General features: G+C 37.9%; 2 protein-coding genes across 2 annotated transcripts; both read left to right on the top strand.

The window, feature by feature from the left end:
- Positions 1 to 6,968: 6,968 nt before the first annotated feature.
- Positions 6,969 to 10,825, top strand: LOC133720605 (pectin acetylesterase 12-like). The gene is made up of 12 exons (XM_062147011.1): positions 6,969 to 7,468; positions 8,107 to 8,189; positions 8,390 to 8,519; positions 8,639 to 8,712; positions 9,066 to 9,152; positions 9,235 to 9,359; positions 9,470 to 9,530; positions 9,649 to 9,702; positions 9,827 to 9,904; positions 10,022 to 10,127; positions 10,226 to 10,371; positions 10,463 to 10,825. The coding sequence occupies exons 1-12, from the start codon at positions 7,282 to 7,284 to the stop codon at positions 10,583 to 10,585; spliced, it is 1,254 nt and encodes a 417-aa protein (XP_062002995.1). The 5' UTR covers positions 6,969 to 7,281; the 3' UTR covers positions 10,586 to 10,825.
- Positions 10,826 to 10,961: 136 nt separating this feature from the next.
- On the top strand, positions 10,962 to 14,202 carry LOC133720606 (pectin acetylesterase 12-like). The gene is made up of 12 exons (XM_062147012.1): positions 10,962 to 11,511; positions 11,719 to 11,801; positions 11,905 to 12,034; positions 12,139 to 12,212; positions 12,385 to 12,471; positions 12,563 to 12,687; positions 12,805 to 12,865; positions 12,976 to 13,029; positions 13,159 to 13,236; positions 13,328 to 13,433; positions 13,513 to 13,658; positions 13,785 to 14,202. The coding sequence occupies exons 1-12, from the start codon at positions 11,346 to 11,348 to the stop codon at positions 13,872 to 13,874; spliced, it is 1,200 nt and encodes a 399-aa protein (XP_062002996.1). The 5' UTR covers positions 10,962 to 11,345; the 3' UTR covers positions 13,875 to 14,202.
- The last annotated feature ends 1,501 nt before the right edge of the window (positions 14,203 to 15,703 follow it).

The raw sequence follows: 15,703 nt of genomic DNA, 5'->3' as shown, positions 1-15,703 counted from the left end.
ATAGTAAAATATTTTCTTTTTATTACCTTTAATTTTTTAATCAACTGATTTGCCTAAAATGCCATGAAAAACAATGTACCCAGCAAAACAAAACATACTCTATGACTCTACACGTCTCTACCCAGATCTTTATGCTTTTTCATCCCCATCATGCCCTACCCAGATTTCTGCACAGGCTCAACGGTGAACAACAATTCATGTAGTAAAAAGGAATAGGCCACTGCATTTTGAATCTTTATTCAATTGCAAAACACTTGTTTCTGCCAAAATTATAACCGAATTAATACGTGCATTCCCAAGAGCTTGTGTACCCAACTTGAAGTCCCTCCACATCAATCATAAGATATTTGATCATTATTTGCTATATTTCTCATCTTTGGCAGATTCTATACTCTAATAATTGTCCCACACTCCAACACTGTGAGATCTTTCAAAATCCAACTTCAGATCCACATCGAAGAACCTACCTTAGGCTTACCTGATCGATAATTGATATATATTTTTTTAATTCTAAGCCTCAATACATGCTCTTAATTATATGGTGTTGTTATTCTATTAATGTATGAACTAGTTTGATAGTAATGAATGAGATCTCTTATTGTTCTATATATATGTAAGTTTTGTTGCTGCAATGCTGCAAGCATTGTCCGATCATGGTTTTCATAGTGCTCAGAAGCACAAAACAAATAAATCTCCTAATCTCAGCTGGGTGGGGTATGATGGGGATGAACGAGCATAAAGATGTGGGTAGAATGTTTTGTTTTGCTGGGTACATTGTATTCTAGGGCATTTTGGGAAATCAGTTGGTTAAATTTAACATAAATGAAAGGTAATTAAAAAAAAATATTTTGCTGAGTACATTTAGAAAGACCCTAAAATTACTGCATGCTCTTCTTTTTTTTTGCCGGCGAAAGAAAAACTTTATTAATAACAGCAATTAGTACAGACACAAAAATGAGACAACAAGAAAATGAAAATAAAAATACAGACGAGCCCAACAAATAAAAAGCCCAAAATAAACTCCAGAGAGCAAAACCCCTCTAAGAGGGTAGTGGCTAGAGCAACCACGTCGTAAGCAACACAAGCCAAGCCAGCACGAACGAAGGCATCCGAATCCGTACCACCTGAAAAGAACAGCGAAACAGATCTTGTCTAAAGACACGATAGTTTCCCGCGAACCAAACTATAAGTGAGAATTTTGTGAAGGTCAAACAGTTAAGAAGATGAACTTCATTGAACTGTGTTCTCTTTGGTTGTGAAGTTTTGTATTTATCAAACTGTTCAGAAGGTGAACTTCATGAAAACGTGATATCACAGACTAATAAACTTCACATGCAAATGTGATACCAGAGAGTTAAATGTAAAGGCTGCTAGCTAGTCTTAGCAATATAGTTTTGGGCCTCTAATTAGGCTTATACAGTGACCAACCTAGGCAACTATTTGATATTGTGGAGAATCATTTGGGAATTGGGAAATCACTAAGAACACAGTAACATCAATTTAAGTTCAATTTGAGTTCAGGCCCAAATATAATGACCCTATAAAAGTTGGCACCAAAGGGTCTTACACTCTTACCCAATACATAAACCAAGCTGCCCAAACATATTCATGCCCCTAATCCCTAAATAACACCAACTTCAATATCCATAATTGCATGCTTGTTTGTGCTTGACAGGAAAGGGACACATCATAGTTTACCAGTTTCATAACTTGTTGATGTATCCAAATTCCAATATGATGCACTGATGCACATGGAAGGTCTCCAAACCACAAGAAAAGTGGCTATGGAGCTTTCAAGCTAGCTTTTCCTATTTTTCTCTGTAGGGCCTTGATCGACCATCAATGAAGCTTTTCGAGAGATAAATGCTAGCACTAGGATACTAAGATGGTGTCCAGGCATTTTATTGTTGAAAATTATTCCATGTCGCTACTAGTCTCTATATTAGTAAAAGCGGGACCTTATAACTAAATAGGGCATCAAACTAATTGATTGTATTACGCCGATCAAGCAGGAGAATTAATTAACTGCTTCCAATTGGCAGAACGCACCCTTTTGCTATATAGATAGATTGAGATACAAAGATACTATATGATGATGATCTTCTTGTTTGTATTGGATGTGGATAATTAATGGCTATGACATTGATACCAGTTGTGTGGTTGAAGCTAGCTTACTAATTAATAGTGGGTGATTGTGGAGTTGTAAATTATAACAGTGCAGACCAGACCCAGATTTGTTGCTAGGGTTTATAAGCTGCTAGTGCGTGACAGAAGGAACACTCGGTGGGTGAGCTCAAGCTCAAAAGATGCATGTGATTATGGGACCAAGAGCCTTAGAGAGGCTCACATGCCCCTTTCCTTTTAATTAATATGATATAGTTTTCTACAAAACTAGATGCATCATATAGAGTACGTCTCTTCACGTGATTACAACATGGTTATATGGTTTCCAAATTTTTCAAAAACTCCGGCTGCTAATATCTGTTTCTTGTCTGAAAAAAAAAAAAAAAAATCGCTAGCTTTAATTAACATATTGTGAGAAACTGTTTGGTAGATATCCTAGATCGATCCCTTATTTTTTTTTTAAAAAAAGGAGGTACTGGGAAGGACCACAAGGAGGCACACAATGGCCTTTTTTACCCGAAGTCCAGCACAGTGCCGCGCCAAAGACGCAGCGACACCCCCCCTCCGGGCATCGAGTACACCAAATAGGTGAGCTTGCCCTCCCCGCATAGTCTTTTCCATACACAAGGCTAGATCGATCCCTTATTAAGACACCGCCTCATATTTTTCTATAATTTCATAATCAATCAATTTATTCTGAGAATAATTATTTAGCAATTAACTCCATCCTTTACTAGGCCTTTTCTTTTTCATTCTCATTATATAATCTTAAAATCGATAATTTTTCAAATCACTCTTTGATAATTCATATCTACATATCTTTTTTTTTTTTTTTTTTTTTTCTCTCTAGCCGCAGCCGTCTCCCTCTCTCTAACTAGGGTTAGGGTTTTCTTGACTGCGTAGTTCCTATCTCACGTTAATGGCAATTGATGCAATGGCAGCCCGCTTGGCCTCCTCCCTAGCGCTGGCTGATGGAAAGCAACCGGTGGACCTGCGTCCATCAAAAGGATTGAGACAACCTGAAGCATTCATGGTAGGGAAGCTGCTCACGACGCGGGAATATTCTCTGTTTGAACCCAAAATAAACAGTTTGCAAGCCAACTGGTTTTTGGAGCCAAACATTCTCGTCGCTCTTTCCTTGGCATGTTCCGATCTGCATGGAGAATCAATGGCAGATTGAATGTTGAAGAACTCAGAGAAGATGATAGGGTCTTGTTCACTTTCACAGATCCTTCTGATGTGGATATGGCTTGGAAAGGAGGACCATGGGGATATAACCGGGCTCCTATCGCTTTAGCACCGTATGACGGTGTCAGTCCGGCAAGGGAGATACCACTGAAGAAATCATCCTACTGGATGACACTGCAAGGAGTGCCACCGGCTTTCAGATCCGAACGTATTATGCGCCTGATTGGGAGTACACTAGGCGAGTTCATGGAATTTGATCGTCCGGCCTTTCGGACTCGTGTCTTGCGCATCAGGGTCGAGATTGATTATGCCAAGCCGATCCTGTTTCGTCGGCATTTCAGGGTGGAAGATGAGGTCAAGTTCATGGTGCAGTTTCGATATGACAAGCTGTTTGGCAGATGCGGCACCTGCGGCCTAGTTACCCGTGTTGGCCTCCCTTGTTCAGGACTGGATCTGGAGGAAGACAATGACATACCGGTTGGAACGGTGGAGCAGCCCACGGCTTTGGCCGTGCTACGGGGACAGGAAAACCCTAATGTCACTAGGGTAACGGTAAATAATCAAACATTGATCTTCAAGGCTCAAATACCTAATAGCATACTCGAAGCTATCCTTCCTCAATCTGTGATAGCCATGCGTCGACATAGAAGACAAGTGCATATTAGAGAATTGAGTGAACCAAGACTCAATGAAAATCCGATCACAGGCCAACGTCGTGGTAGGGAAAATGATGAGGTAATTATTTCTCCAAAAAAATACGTTTAAGTCTTGCTATTGGAAAGAAAAATTTTGATGCAGTGACTATGGGTTTGTTGGAGCGACCTTCGAACAACAATGAGCAACCTAAGAGAAAGAGAGGACGTCCTGTTGGAAGTGTGAACAAGCTACCATATGGAACAGCAGGTAAAGGAAGAAAGAAAGATGGAGAACAAGAAAAGGTAAAGAGCAAAAAGACCAACCTGATGCTGAGGTTGTTAGCTGCTGATGAGTCTAAAGCAAACACTAGCTCTAACCCTAAGGGGATAGAGAAAGTGATTGCTTAAGGTACAAAATTTCAAGACATTCTGGACATCAAGTCTTCTCAAGTGGGAGTGATTTCTATATATTTTCTAAGATGTTTCTAGTTGATATGTGTACCACAATTGAGTGCTGGCAGATTATACTAGATGAATTGATTTTGCCTTAGGAAGTGAGATTATTTTTACTTAATTCGTTGACTTGTTGTTCAGCGAGCGACCAATTTAGTTTAATGAGTTTAGGTGTGACTTAGATAGGACGCCCGGTTTAATTTCGGATCTTCTTATGTAAGTTCTGTTAGACTCTGACCTGTTTTTATGGCTTTGATATCTAATAAAATCAAATCCTTTCAAAAAAAAAAAATTCATATCTACATATCTTCAAAGAAGCACATGAATGATTTTATTTAGACAAGATAATGAAAAAAATATTAGTGAAGAATGTTGAAAGAAATACAATCAACGTTTTCACTCGTTCTCATTTTATTTAGCTTGTATTTTGCATATCTAAAAATAAGACTTCCCAGAAAATAATTGGGGTTCATTATAGTCTTTGATTAGTTAGGAATAGCACTAAATTACTATTAAATTACTGATGCATGGTGTATGGCAGGTGATGACGACCCCAGTTGCTAAGTAGGATGGTGACCTTCTAACTTCGATGTTGTTTCATAACTAAAGTCTTTAGTTACAACCAAACGTAGACTACAAGCTGTGCATGTATGTTTTATATATATAGAACTTAGTGGCGTGAACGCAAAGGATTGAGATATGGTTTAATTGGGGACTTGAATTAGGGACTAGTACGTCGTATGCGTCTGCCAGTTGGCTAGCTTAAAGGCTTTTAAATGATTGATCACAACACCAAGTAATATCGGGTCGCTGTGGAAGCATTGAAAAGAATGTTGAAGGGTCTCTCCAGCTAGCTAGCTCATTCCGATCGAGTCCAGTAAACAATCATTGATGTGAGAAAGGGATCCATTAATCAAACAATTTGTTCATATCGAACATTCCAAGCTTGCTGGCTTTGTTAGATTCAGGGAAAGCTAGCTAATTCATGCCTCCCATTCACACACTCCATTGATCCTTACATCATGTTTACGTATACCTTAATTGTCGGCAGAGCTGCCCGAGTTTAACTTAAGAATTTTACTTAACCCAGTTTTCAAAGTTCAATTATGCTTGGTTATCCAAGTCTTATCATTTCTTGCATGTATATAGTACTGAAGGGTTTGGAATGTTGAAGTAGAAAATACATAGCCCTGGATCAAAACTAGCTCTAGCCCTATCTACTTCATCTCAACTTCTTCGTGTCAATTTAAAAAATATCTTATCATCTTTTGTGCAGCAGCGTCAACGAGTCTCACATTCTCACTTACACGTATTTAATACATTGATATTTTCAGCTTGACCAATGGGAAATCACAACAGTATGAGAGTTTACCAAAAGACCTCTACATTAATTATTTCATTCTTTGTAAATCAATAGATGATTTTTTACTTTATTTTTTAGACTGGCCCGTCGATATTTTTATTGAGCGGTTGTAGATTGTTCATATTTGTTATGAGTTAGTAAAAGAAGGCTCACTAGGAGATGCGAAGTTGTTCAAGAAATATATTTGTTGCTCAAAGTAATTTTTTTCTTTCTTTCTTAATTATACAATAACTACTCGTCTCGGGATGAGTGAGTTGAATTTATGAACTCTTAATTTACAAATGAAAGATATTGTATTTTTTTTTTGAAGGGATGAAAGATATTGTTATTATAGCAAATAGTAACGGGTGGTACTTAACATAGTTGTTGAATTTCAATAAAATAACATATAAATTTCCTATTAAATTGAGAAATCAATTTTATTGTCTTTTTTTTTTTTAACAATCTTATTATAGCATAGTCAATAATATATGAAATGCAGGCAATGTACAATAGTGTCATTGAACTACAATTCTAGATTTAGCATTAGCAAGCTAACTAATATTCGGATCATAATTATTGTCATCCATGTCCTATTGAACAGTGATTAAAAATCTAACCCCCATAGTATAGTATGGTCAAAGATCTTTCCTTTCATGGTAAATTCCAATCAAAGTTTCTTAAATTGTTGGTCAAATTAAAATAGCTTCTTAAGGTTTTGAACACATGGATATAAGTCATTACTCTCTCTACTATTTCAGTGGAAACAAATCAAAACAATCTGGAACAGATTTCCAGAATGACACAGTAAAAAAAAGATCAGGTAAAACTATGACCACAGTAGTTCCCTCCTCTGTCTCAGTTTCAACTAATTCAACTCCTTCAATTACTTTTTACACCACGCAAAACAGTAAATCCAGGGCTTAAACCCCCCCCCAGTACCCCATATTACCAGTTTCATTATCATCCCCTCTCCCGCTCTCCAGAGAACCAAATCAGTCATTTTCCCTCCAAATCTGGACCCCAGTTTCCATTGTGCGGTCATAATCATCTTTTTCTAAACCCTCATCAACGGCCAAAAGTCGTCTGTGAAACAACCAAGGCTGTAGCTTTAGCTCTCCCCACCGCCTGAAATGGAATTAATAATGTTACGTAATTGAGATTCCAAACGTGCCTTCTGGTAATAAAACCTTAAAAAGACACTCGCAAAGACTCCTGTCTGCGAGATCTCTCCACCTCTCTCTCTCTCTCTCTCTCTCTCTCTCTCTCATTTTGAGCCTTCTTCCATTTTTTGGCTACACATTTTGAGTTTGATTGCCTTTCCATACTTGCCTCATTTGTGGCCATATACCCTTCTATCTTTAGCTGGATTTGCTATTGAATGTGACAAATTGCAACCAGCTAAAACACTCACTATATATATATTACAGCCAGAAACAAATACACAAATGCAATATCAAAGTTTGCATCTTTCTGTTCTGTAGTTCAATTTTTTCCATTTCTTAGGTGGTAGAGAGATTGAAACAGAGCAGACCCAAGATGAAGTTTTTGTGGGTTGGCATTGTTGTAGTGCTAGTTTTCACCAAATGGGCTAATGGGTTTGAGGAGCATAGTTTTAATGAAACAGAGCTGTCCTGGTTGGAGGGCTATGGAGAATCCAAGGCTGCTGTAACTGGGGTGATGGTAGGACTAACCCTTATTCCAGGAGCTGGTGCCAAAGGAGCAGGTACATTCACTCCTATAATTAGCTAACCATTACTGTGTTTTTCTTTATTTTTTTATCCAAATTTTGGACTTTTTGCTTGGTCTTGGTATATAAAGATTGTATCTTTTCTCTGTCTGGTATCATTTCTGGGTTTAGTTGAGTTAATAGGATTGCATGTGGTTAGTGGTAATCTAAATCTGGATTGCTTTGTCCCTCCATCTATTTATTGTTTACTGTAAATTGCATTTATATGACAATAGTTGTCCTGAAAACATTGCAGTCCTGCTTGTTACTTGAAATTCTGTTTCCTTTGCTTTTCTCCTTCCAATTCAAGTTTTCCTTAATTGTAGTTCACTGTGTGAGACTGTGAGTAAGATTCTCTCTTCTGCCTGCTGGAATTGGTAGCATACTACTTTTCAGACGCTTTCATGAATTGTTGTTAGATGTGTTAATCTATGTGTGCCCTGACCTATCTTGTGATGTTGTTTTCATTGTATTTGTCAATCTATTGTTTTTAAGTTCATTTGGTAAATCCTGTCTTAATCACTGTTCAGTTGATCATTGAATTGACTTGACACGCTTGATGCTTTTGTATTTTGAGATCTGTTTCATATTTTTTTTTTGTCCTAATTTACCTACTTTGCTTTTGACCCTTGCAGTCTGCCTGGATGGAACCTTACCCGGGTATCATTTGCATCGTGGGTACGGGTCAGGAGCAAATAGCTGGCTTATTCAATTGGAGGTGTGTGAGATAAATCTGAAACAGTGACATCATTTAGTTATGCACTTACGTATAGTTGTTGACTGTTACATAGCAATTCTTCATCATATCATTTAACATTTACATTTATGCTTAATGAACTTGTGATAAGAAATATCTTTAAGATGGTTTTTTAAAATTCTGACTTTATAGAACTTGACTTGAATAAATATCTTGTGTAGGGGGGAGGATGGTGTAACACCATTAGAAATTGTGTTTACCGCAAAACAACAAGGCGGGGATCATCAAAATTTATGGAAAAACAGTTGCTATTTACCGGAATACTAAGCAATAAAGCTGAAGAAAATCCAGGTTCATTCCTCGAACTAAATGTTAAATTGTCAAACACTGACATCTTCTTATCCTGCGTGCTTGGGCTATTTGTGGATTTAGCAGTCTTACAGTTCTCTTATCATATGGTGATGGTGCAGATTTTTTCAACTGGAATAGAGTAAAGCTTCGCTATTGTGATGGTGCTTCTTTTTCTGGGGATAGTGAAAATAAGGTTGGTGGGATGTTCTTGCAGTTTAATCTTTTTCACTGCATTGTGGTGTTGGCTGCTATAAGTTGAGCAACAAAGATATAAATTCGGATGGTTCTGGTGCTTCTCTATAGGACTTAAAATTGACCTCTTTATACTTTCCTATATTACAATATCTACAGTTACAGAAAGATTCACCTATAAGACTAGTGGTACAGAGGTACACCGAAGAGAATGAACTATGATATATAAAACTAATAAATCCAACATGATTCTGTCAGTGATGACTGGTACATACATTTTATTTTTATTTTCTTAAAATTTTATTTTTTTATATGTACATACCAGATGCTAAACCATAATGATTCTGATTTCAGGCAGCACAACTACAATTCAGAGGACAACGTATATGGTTGTCTGCAATGGAAGATTTGATGTCAAAGGGCATGCGCTATGCTAAGCAGGTATTGTATTTCTTTCGCTTATGGTCTATTCTCATTCCCATATTATGGCACATCTTGCAACTTATTTAACTTCCTATTTCAGGCTCTTCTTTCAGGTTGCTCTGCTGGCGGCCTGGCATCTATTTTGCACTGTGATGAGTTCCGGGGCTTATTTTCAAGAAGTACAAAAGTGAAGTGCCTAAGTGATGCTGGATTGTTTCTTGATGCGTAAGCACTAACCTTGACACGCGTACTTTTTTGTGCACAGTTGCTATGGAGAAATATTCTAGATATTTATTGATTTATTGACACTTGGAATTTGATTGCTTGTCCTGTAGGGCTGATGTTTCTGGTGGACGCACACTCAGGAATTTATATGGTGGTGTCGTTGGCTTGCAGGTATTGACCTGATCTTATTTACTGAAATTTTAAGTTTCGGATTCATAGACTTTTCTTCTGTAAGCTTTGGGACCATGCTTTGAATGTATACTTATAGAAATTATTCTGATTATCGCAGGGGGTGCAACAAACTCTACCACGCATTTGTCTTAATCATCTTGATCCTACATCGGTAATCATTTCTTCTTTTTATTTTTCAAGTCCTTGATTTGAAGAAGAGGTGGAAACATAGCAAATAATTTCTAACCACCTTCTCTTATGTTTTGACAAACTCCCTTTATGTTTTCCTTTTGCAGTGCTTCTTCCCTCAGAACTTAATCAACAGCATTAAAACCCCACTGTTTATACTCAATGCAGCATATGATTCATGGCAGGTAATTCTTCAATTTTGTAGGGTCTGTGTGTTTTATTCTAGCTTAAATTTGTAATGTACAAAATAATTTAGGCTTTGGTGAAAGAATGCATGCTAATATTTCCCTACATGAAATCAGATCCAATCCAGTTTAGCTCCACCATCAGCAGATCCTCACGGTTACTGGAAGAACTGCAGATTAAATCATGCAAAGTGTTCCCCAAAACAGATTCAATATCTGCAAGGTAGTCCCCATATATTATGAACTGTTTAACTCTTGAAATGTACTAGCAATTTCAGAAACAAAGTGACTAAATTTGGATCGTTTGTTTATGACTAACAGGATTCAGGAATCAAATGCTGAATGTAGTGAAACAATTTGCGCAGTCTGATAAAAATGGGTTGTTTATAAATTCATGCTTTGCTCATTGCCAAAGTGAGAGGCAGGATACATGGTTTGCTGACAATTCTCCAGTCATCAGAAACAAGGTGAGCCTGATGCATGGAAATGAATATATTAAGTTCCAATAGCAACAAGTTTGATATATCTAATGCCATGTGTGATCTCGACAATATGCAGGCAATTGCACTAGCTGTTGGGGATTGGTATTTTGAACGAACCGGTGTTAAGGGTGCTAAGGCAGTTGATTGTCCATACCCTTGTGACAACTCTTGCCACAATCTGGTCTTCCAACGAGCATAGAGTAATCAGCTGGCTCTTTACATTTTAATAATTATTCCCCTTATGAAATATTCTTGTAATTCAATTGAAATTGATAGAAGACAATAAACCTGAAGGCCTGCTGAGAAGTGCAAATGTCATCAGCAAGCTCTTCATATTTTTAGGTACTAATGTAATGTTTCCAATAAACTCATTCCTGTATTAGTAATTCAGTAGCACATCAATGAAAATGTCTGCAACTCTTCATTGCAGCCGTTTCAATGTGGTATGATCCAAATGGGAAAATCAACAGACATCAAGGAACTTGTTCTTTGTGTGTTTCATTTTTCCAATCTATTAGTAAAATGGAAAAGAAGAAGAATTAAGCATGTGATAAAGACATAAAAGGGTAAACCAGATCTTGTTCAGTCAACTCCTAAATGAACAAGAACGTTCTTTTCTCTGTCAATTAGATATTGTTTATAACTTTCCCGATCTTGTCACTTTTAGACTTTGGGATAGAAGAAGGGCCACCATAGCTTGCTTCTGCTTGATCCGTGGATCTGATATAGCTGGTTGTTCTTCACTTCTTCTATATAATATGTTGTAGACCTTTACTATAGTTAATTGATTTGTTATCGGCAAGTTGGGTACACATTGCTTTCAACCTCCTAAAATAATTAGTGAGACTCTGCAGTACTTGATAGTTGATACACAGCAATCTTGTTGGGTATAGCAGTTGAATTCATAGTCCGAGTTTTTCCATACTAGGGTAGTAGAGAGGTTGAAGAAGAGGAGAGTCATGGTGAGGTTCTTGTGGGTTTGCATTGTAGTAGCATTTTGTTTCAGCAAATGGGTTGATGGGTTTGTGCAGTACAGTCATAGAGGAGATCCCAAAACTGAAATTATAAATAACACACTGATGGTATCGATAACTCTCATTCGAGGAGCTGAGGCCAAAGGAGCAGGTACTTTTCAGTGTTCTGTTTTCTTTTATCATTTTCTGGACACTTTAATGGAAACTTAGTGCAGCAAAACTGACTTAGGGTAAGCATATCTCAATTCTTAGTGACAGTGAGTTGAGAATTTAGATAGCTAGATACAAGTACTTTTGAGGTTCTGTCTCGTTTGTTCTGGTGCAATTTACCTATCACTTGTGATTTGGGCTCCTGTAGTCTGCTTGGATGGAACATTGCCTGCTTATTATTTTAACCGTGGACATGGGTCAGGGGCAAATAGTTGGGTCGTTCACTTTCAGGTAAACAGTAACTTTGTTCACTCATGCACTGTTGTTTCATTATATCTTCTTGCTTATTTTCAACTCTTATATACGATTGAATCTAATAAACATGTTGTGGTAGGGTGGAGGATGGTGTAGCAACATCTCAGAATGTGTTGCTCGCACAAAAACTCAGTTTGGATCATCAAGATATATGTTACCAGAGACGGGGTTCACTGGAATATTAAGCTTCAAAGCTGAAGAAAATCCAGGTTTCGTTATCAAACTTGATGTTGGATTGTTGAACGCTGATGACCGTGTTCTGTACCTAGCTCTCTTGAGACTTGGACCCTTATCATCTCATACATCATTGCAGATTTTTTCAACTGGAATAGAGTACTGATTCCCTCTTGTGATGGTGCTTCTTATTCTGGGGACAGTGAAAATAAGGTGTGTACGTAGGATGATCTCCATTTACATTTTACCTCAAATAGTGGTATTGATTATATAGTTGTGTTTACACCGATAAGGGTATGAATCGGCTAGTGCTCACTTAACTATTTTCTATTTTCAATCATATGGGTATCTCAGATGCTAAAATAGGGACTCATGTTGCTTTTAGGAAGCACAACTACATTTTAGAGGACAGCGTATATGGTTGGCTTTCATGGAAGAGTTGATGTCATTGGGCATGCGCCATGCCAAGAGGGTAAAGTTATGTTCTTGCTTAAGATTTATTTGATTATATTCTGTTCCAATCTCATGGCAATTTTGCAACTTATCAATGACTTCTCTTTCAGGCTCTTATTTCCGGTTGCTCTGCTGGCGGTCTGACATCTATTTTGCACTGTGATAAGTTTCGTGGCTTATTTAAAAAAAGTACTAAAGTGAAGTGCCTGAGTGATGCTGGATTTTTCCCTGACGAGTGAGTCTAGCTATTCTATATGCCTTTACTTACCTACATTACCATATGCAGACATGTTGATAGCTTGTTATTAACAGTTCGATAAATTTTCATTGGTGATCCTGTATGGAATTGTAGGGTCGATATTTCTGGTGAACCTACATTCAGGAATTTTTTTAGTGGTGTAGTAAGCTTGCAGGTATCACTTTGTTTAAATCAAGTCCATCTTGTATTCCTGGCCTTTTTCTACTATAAGCTAGGGCATCATGCTTTTAATGTATGCTTATGGAAAGTCACGACTTATCACAGGGGGTGAAAAAAAATCTGCCACGCTTTTGTACTAGACACCTTGACCCTACTTCGGTATTTATTTCATCTTTTCTCTTGCACTATTTGATAAAGATTGGAAATTGATAAGTTGTCCATTACTGCTTTGCTAGCTCTAAACTGATTCAGTGTCCAACCTTCCCTTTTTAATTTCCTTCCTTGCAGTGCTTCTTCCCTCAGAACTTAATCTCCGGAATCAAAACACCACTATTTATACTCAATTCAGCATATGACATATATCGGGTACCTGTTCAAGTTTATAGGATCTTATTTGAGAAGCACCGGAAGGAATTTACTGAAAGCATGCATTAACTTGTGTTTTACTTGAAACCAGTTTTACGCCATTTTAGTTCCAGCATCAACAGATCCCAATGGTTTGTGGGATAATTGCAAAATAAACCTTACAAATTGTTCTCCATCTCAGTTACAAATAATGAAAGGTAATCCCATACATGAGCAATTGTTTGAACTCTTAACACTGATAGCAGCTTCACATTCAATTTTTTCTTTTCATTACAGGATACAGGAATCAAATGCTGAATCTACTAAAACCAATCTCCAAGTCTAAACAAAATGGGATGTCTGTAACTTCATGTTATGCGCATTGTCAAGCTCAGTATCAAGTGATGTGGCATGCTGATAACTCTACACTTATTGGAACCAAGGTGAGTTTGATCCAACTGATATATGAGGTTGTTATGTAGAACAAACTACAAGAAATTTGCATATCTGCTTAAGAATCAGAATTTCTAATTATCTAATGTACGTTATGTGGGATCAATAATTTGCAGACAATCTCACAATCTGTCGGAGATTGGTATTTTGATCGGGCAGAAGTTAAGGTGTATGATGAAGGTTGCCACTATTTGGTTCCGCAGTGAGCAAAGTTTTATGAATTGGCTCATGTAAATGAGCCAATTTATAAAAATTTGTAATGCATTTGGAATCAGTAGAAGATTACCATGAAAAAGAAATACAGAAATGAAGACTACAATAACATAATTAAGGCTGCTGAGAGGCGCAAAACGCAATCGGGAAGCATTTCGCATTGCTGTACTGCTTTGGTGAAAGCGCTTCATATCATTATTCTGTATCCAATAAATGAAAAATGAAATGATTCTTACAACATGAATGGAATAATTGTACGAGTATCTGTTTTAAAGTGGGATGAAAAAAAAAAAAAAAAAAAGAAGATGAAAATTCTGATTCTGGTGCTAGAAAATCAGTAGTGTTTAAGTATATTGGTATTGAGAGAGATTGATGAGAGAAGTGTGTATCATTATAGAGAATAGGAGCCCTATATATAGGGATTACAAAGTGCATAATCTAAGAGTACAAGGATTCCTTATCTAACTTGGAGTAGGAAACCTCTCCTATTACAACTATAGAACTTATCCTTGTTTGACTAGGCACACTAAGTGTCAATATCCTTCAACACTCCCCCTTGTGCCGCTCAAACTTGGTGGTGACGCTTCATCCGTTGCCTCGTTAAAAACCTTGCTCAAGTGAAAAACCCTGTGGGATAAAAATGAACTCGAGGAGGAGAAAAGAGTGCAACACGTCCTTGATCCTTCGAGACTGAGTAACTCCCCCTGATGTCGAAATCTCCCCCTGATTGCTACAATCATGGGAGTTCGGATAACCTTCTTAATCCGATACTCTTCACATGTTTCTCGAAGGTGGATTTAGGTAACGACTTAGTGAATAAGTCCGCTACATTATCCTCTGATCGGATTTGATTCACTTCAATATTTAGAAGTGATTGTTGTTGCTGATTATAAAAGAACTTAGGCGATATATGCTTGGTGTTGTCGCCCTTGATGAAACCTAACTTCATTTGTTCAATACAAGCTGCATTATCCTCATAAATGCATGTAGGTTCATCTGTGGTAGACTTCAAACCACAACTTCCTTGAATGTGTCGAATTACAGACCTTAGCCATACACATTCACGTACAGCTTCATGTAGAGCAATAATCTCTGCATGATTTGAGGAAGTAGCAACAAGGGTCTGTTTCGTAGACCTCCAAGATATCGTAGTGCTTCCCATGGTAAAGACATAACCTGTTTGGGAGCGACCTTTGTGAGGGTCAGAGAGGTACCCTGCATCAGCAAAACCCATCAAGACATCATTGTCATTTTGATGGAGGGAGATAGGAGGACGCCGGCCACCATGAGCGGCGGCGGCGCCGGCGGCGGCAACATGGCCGGCGGCCATTCCATGGACGGGGGCGTTTTGCCTTTTGGGGTCCGATCCCAATTTTCCGTCATTCCTTTTCTCTCTGTAGGGATAGAATAGGCCCATATCAATCATACCTCTTAGGTATCGAAAGATGGTCTTTACACCAATCCAATGGCGGCGTGTTGGCGCAGAGCTGTGTCGAGCTAACAAGTTCACTGCGAATGAGATATCCGGTCTTGTGCATTGAGCTAAGTACAATAATGCGCCTATTGCACTTAAATAGGGCACTTCGGCCTCTAAGGGTTCTTCGTCCTCATCCCTTGGACGAAACGGATCTTTTCCGGGCTCAAGACTACGGCCGATCATGGGAGTACTCGCAGGCTTCGCTTTATCTTCATTAAAGCGCCTTAGAATTTTCTGAGTATATGCAGACTGATGGATCAAAATCCCATCACTACGGTGCTCGAGTTCTAAACCGAGACAAAACCGTGTTTTCCCAAGATCTTTCATCTCAAATTCGGATTTCAA

The sequence above is a fragment of the Rosa rugosa genome, chromosome 7, assembly GCF_958449725.1.
Source record: "Rosa rugosa chromosome 7, drRosRugo1.1, whole genome shotgun sequence".
In the NCBI taxonomy this organism is placed as follows: domain Eukaryota; kingdom Viridiplantae; phylum Streptophyta; class Magnoliopsida; order Rosales; family Rosaceae; genus Rosa; species Rosa rugosa.
Note: the sequence above shows the minus strand (reverse complement) of the source record. Positions and strands in the feature narration are given on the sequence as shown.

Excerpts from the sequence above, each read along its gene's own strand:
- LOC133720605 (XM_062147011.1), top strand. The coding sequence starts at position 7,282 with ATGAAGTTTTTGTGGGTTGGCATTGTTGTAGTGCTAGTTTTCACCAAA. Across the intron at positions 8,713-9,065 it reads CTGGGGATAGTGAAAATAAG|GCAGCACAACTACAATTCAG; the intron begins GTTGGTGGGATG and ends TTCTGATTTCAG. Across the intron at positions 9,703-9,826 it reads ATCATCTTGATCCTACATCG|TGCTTCTTCCCTCAGAACTT; the intron begins GTAATCATTTCT and ends TTCCTTTTGCAG.
- LOC133720606 (XM_062147012.1), top strand. The coding sequence starts at position 11,346 with ATGGTGAGGTTCTTGTGGGTTTGCATTGTAGTAGCATTTTGTTTCAGC. Across the intron at positions 12,688-12,804 it reads GCTGGATTTTTCCCTGACGA|GGTCGATATTTCTGGTGAAC; the intron begins GTGAGTCTAGCT and ends ATGGAATTGTAG. Across the intron at positions 13,030-13,158 it reads GACACCTTGACCCTACTTCG|TGCTTCTTCCCTCAGAACTT; the intron begins GTATTTATTTCA and ends CCTTCCTTGCAG.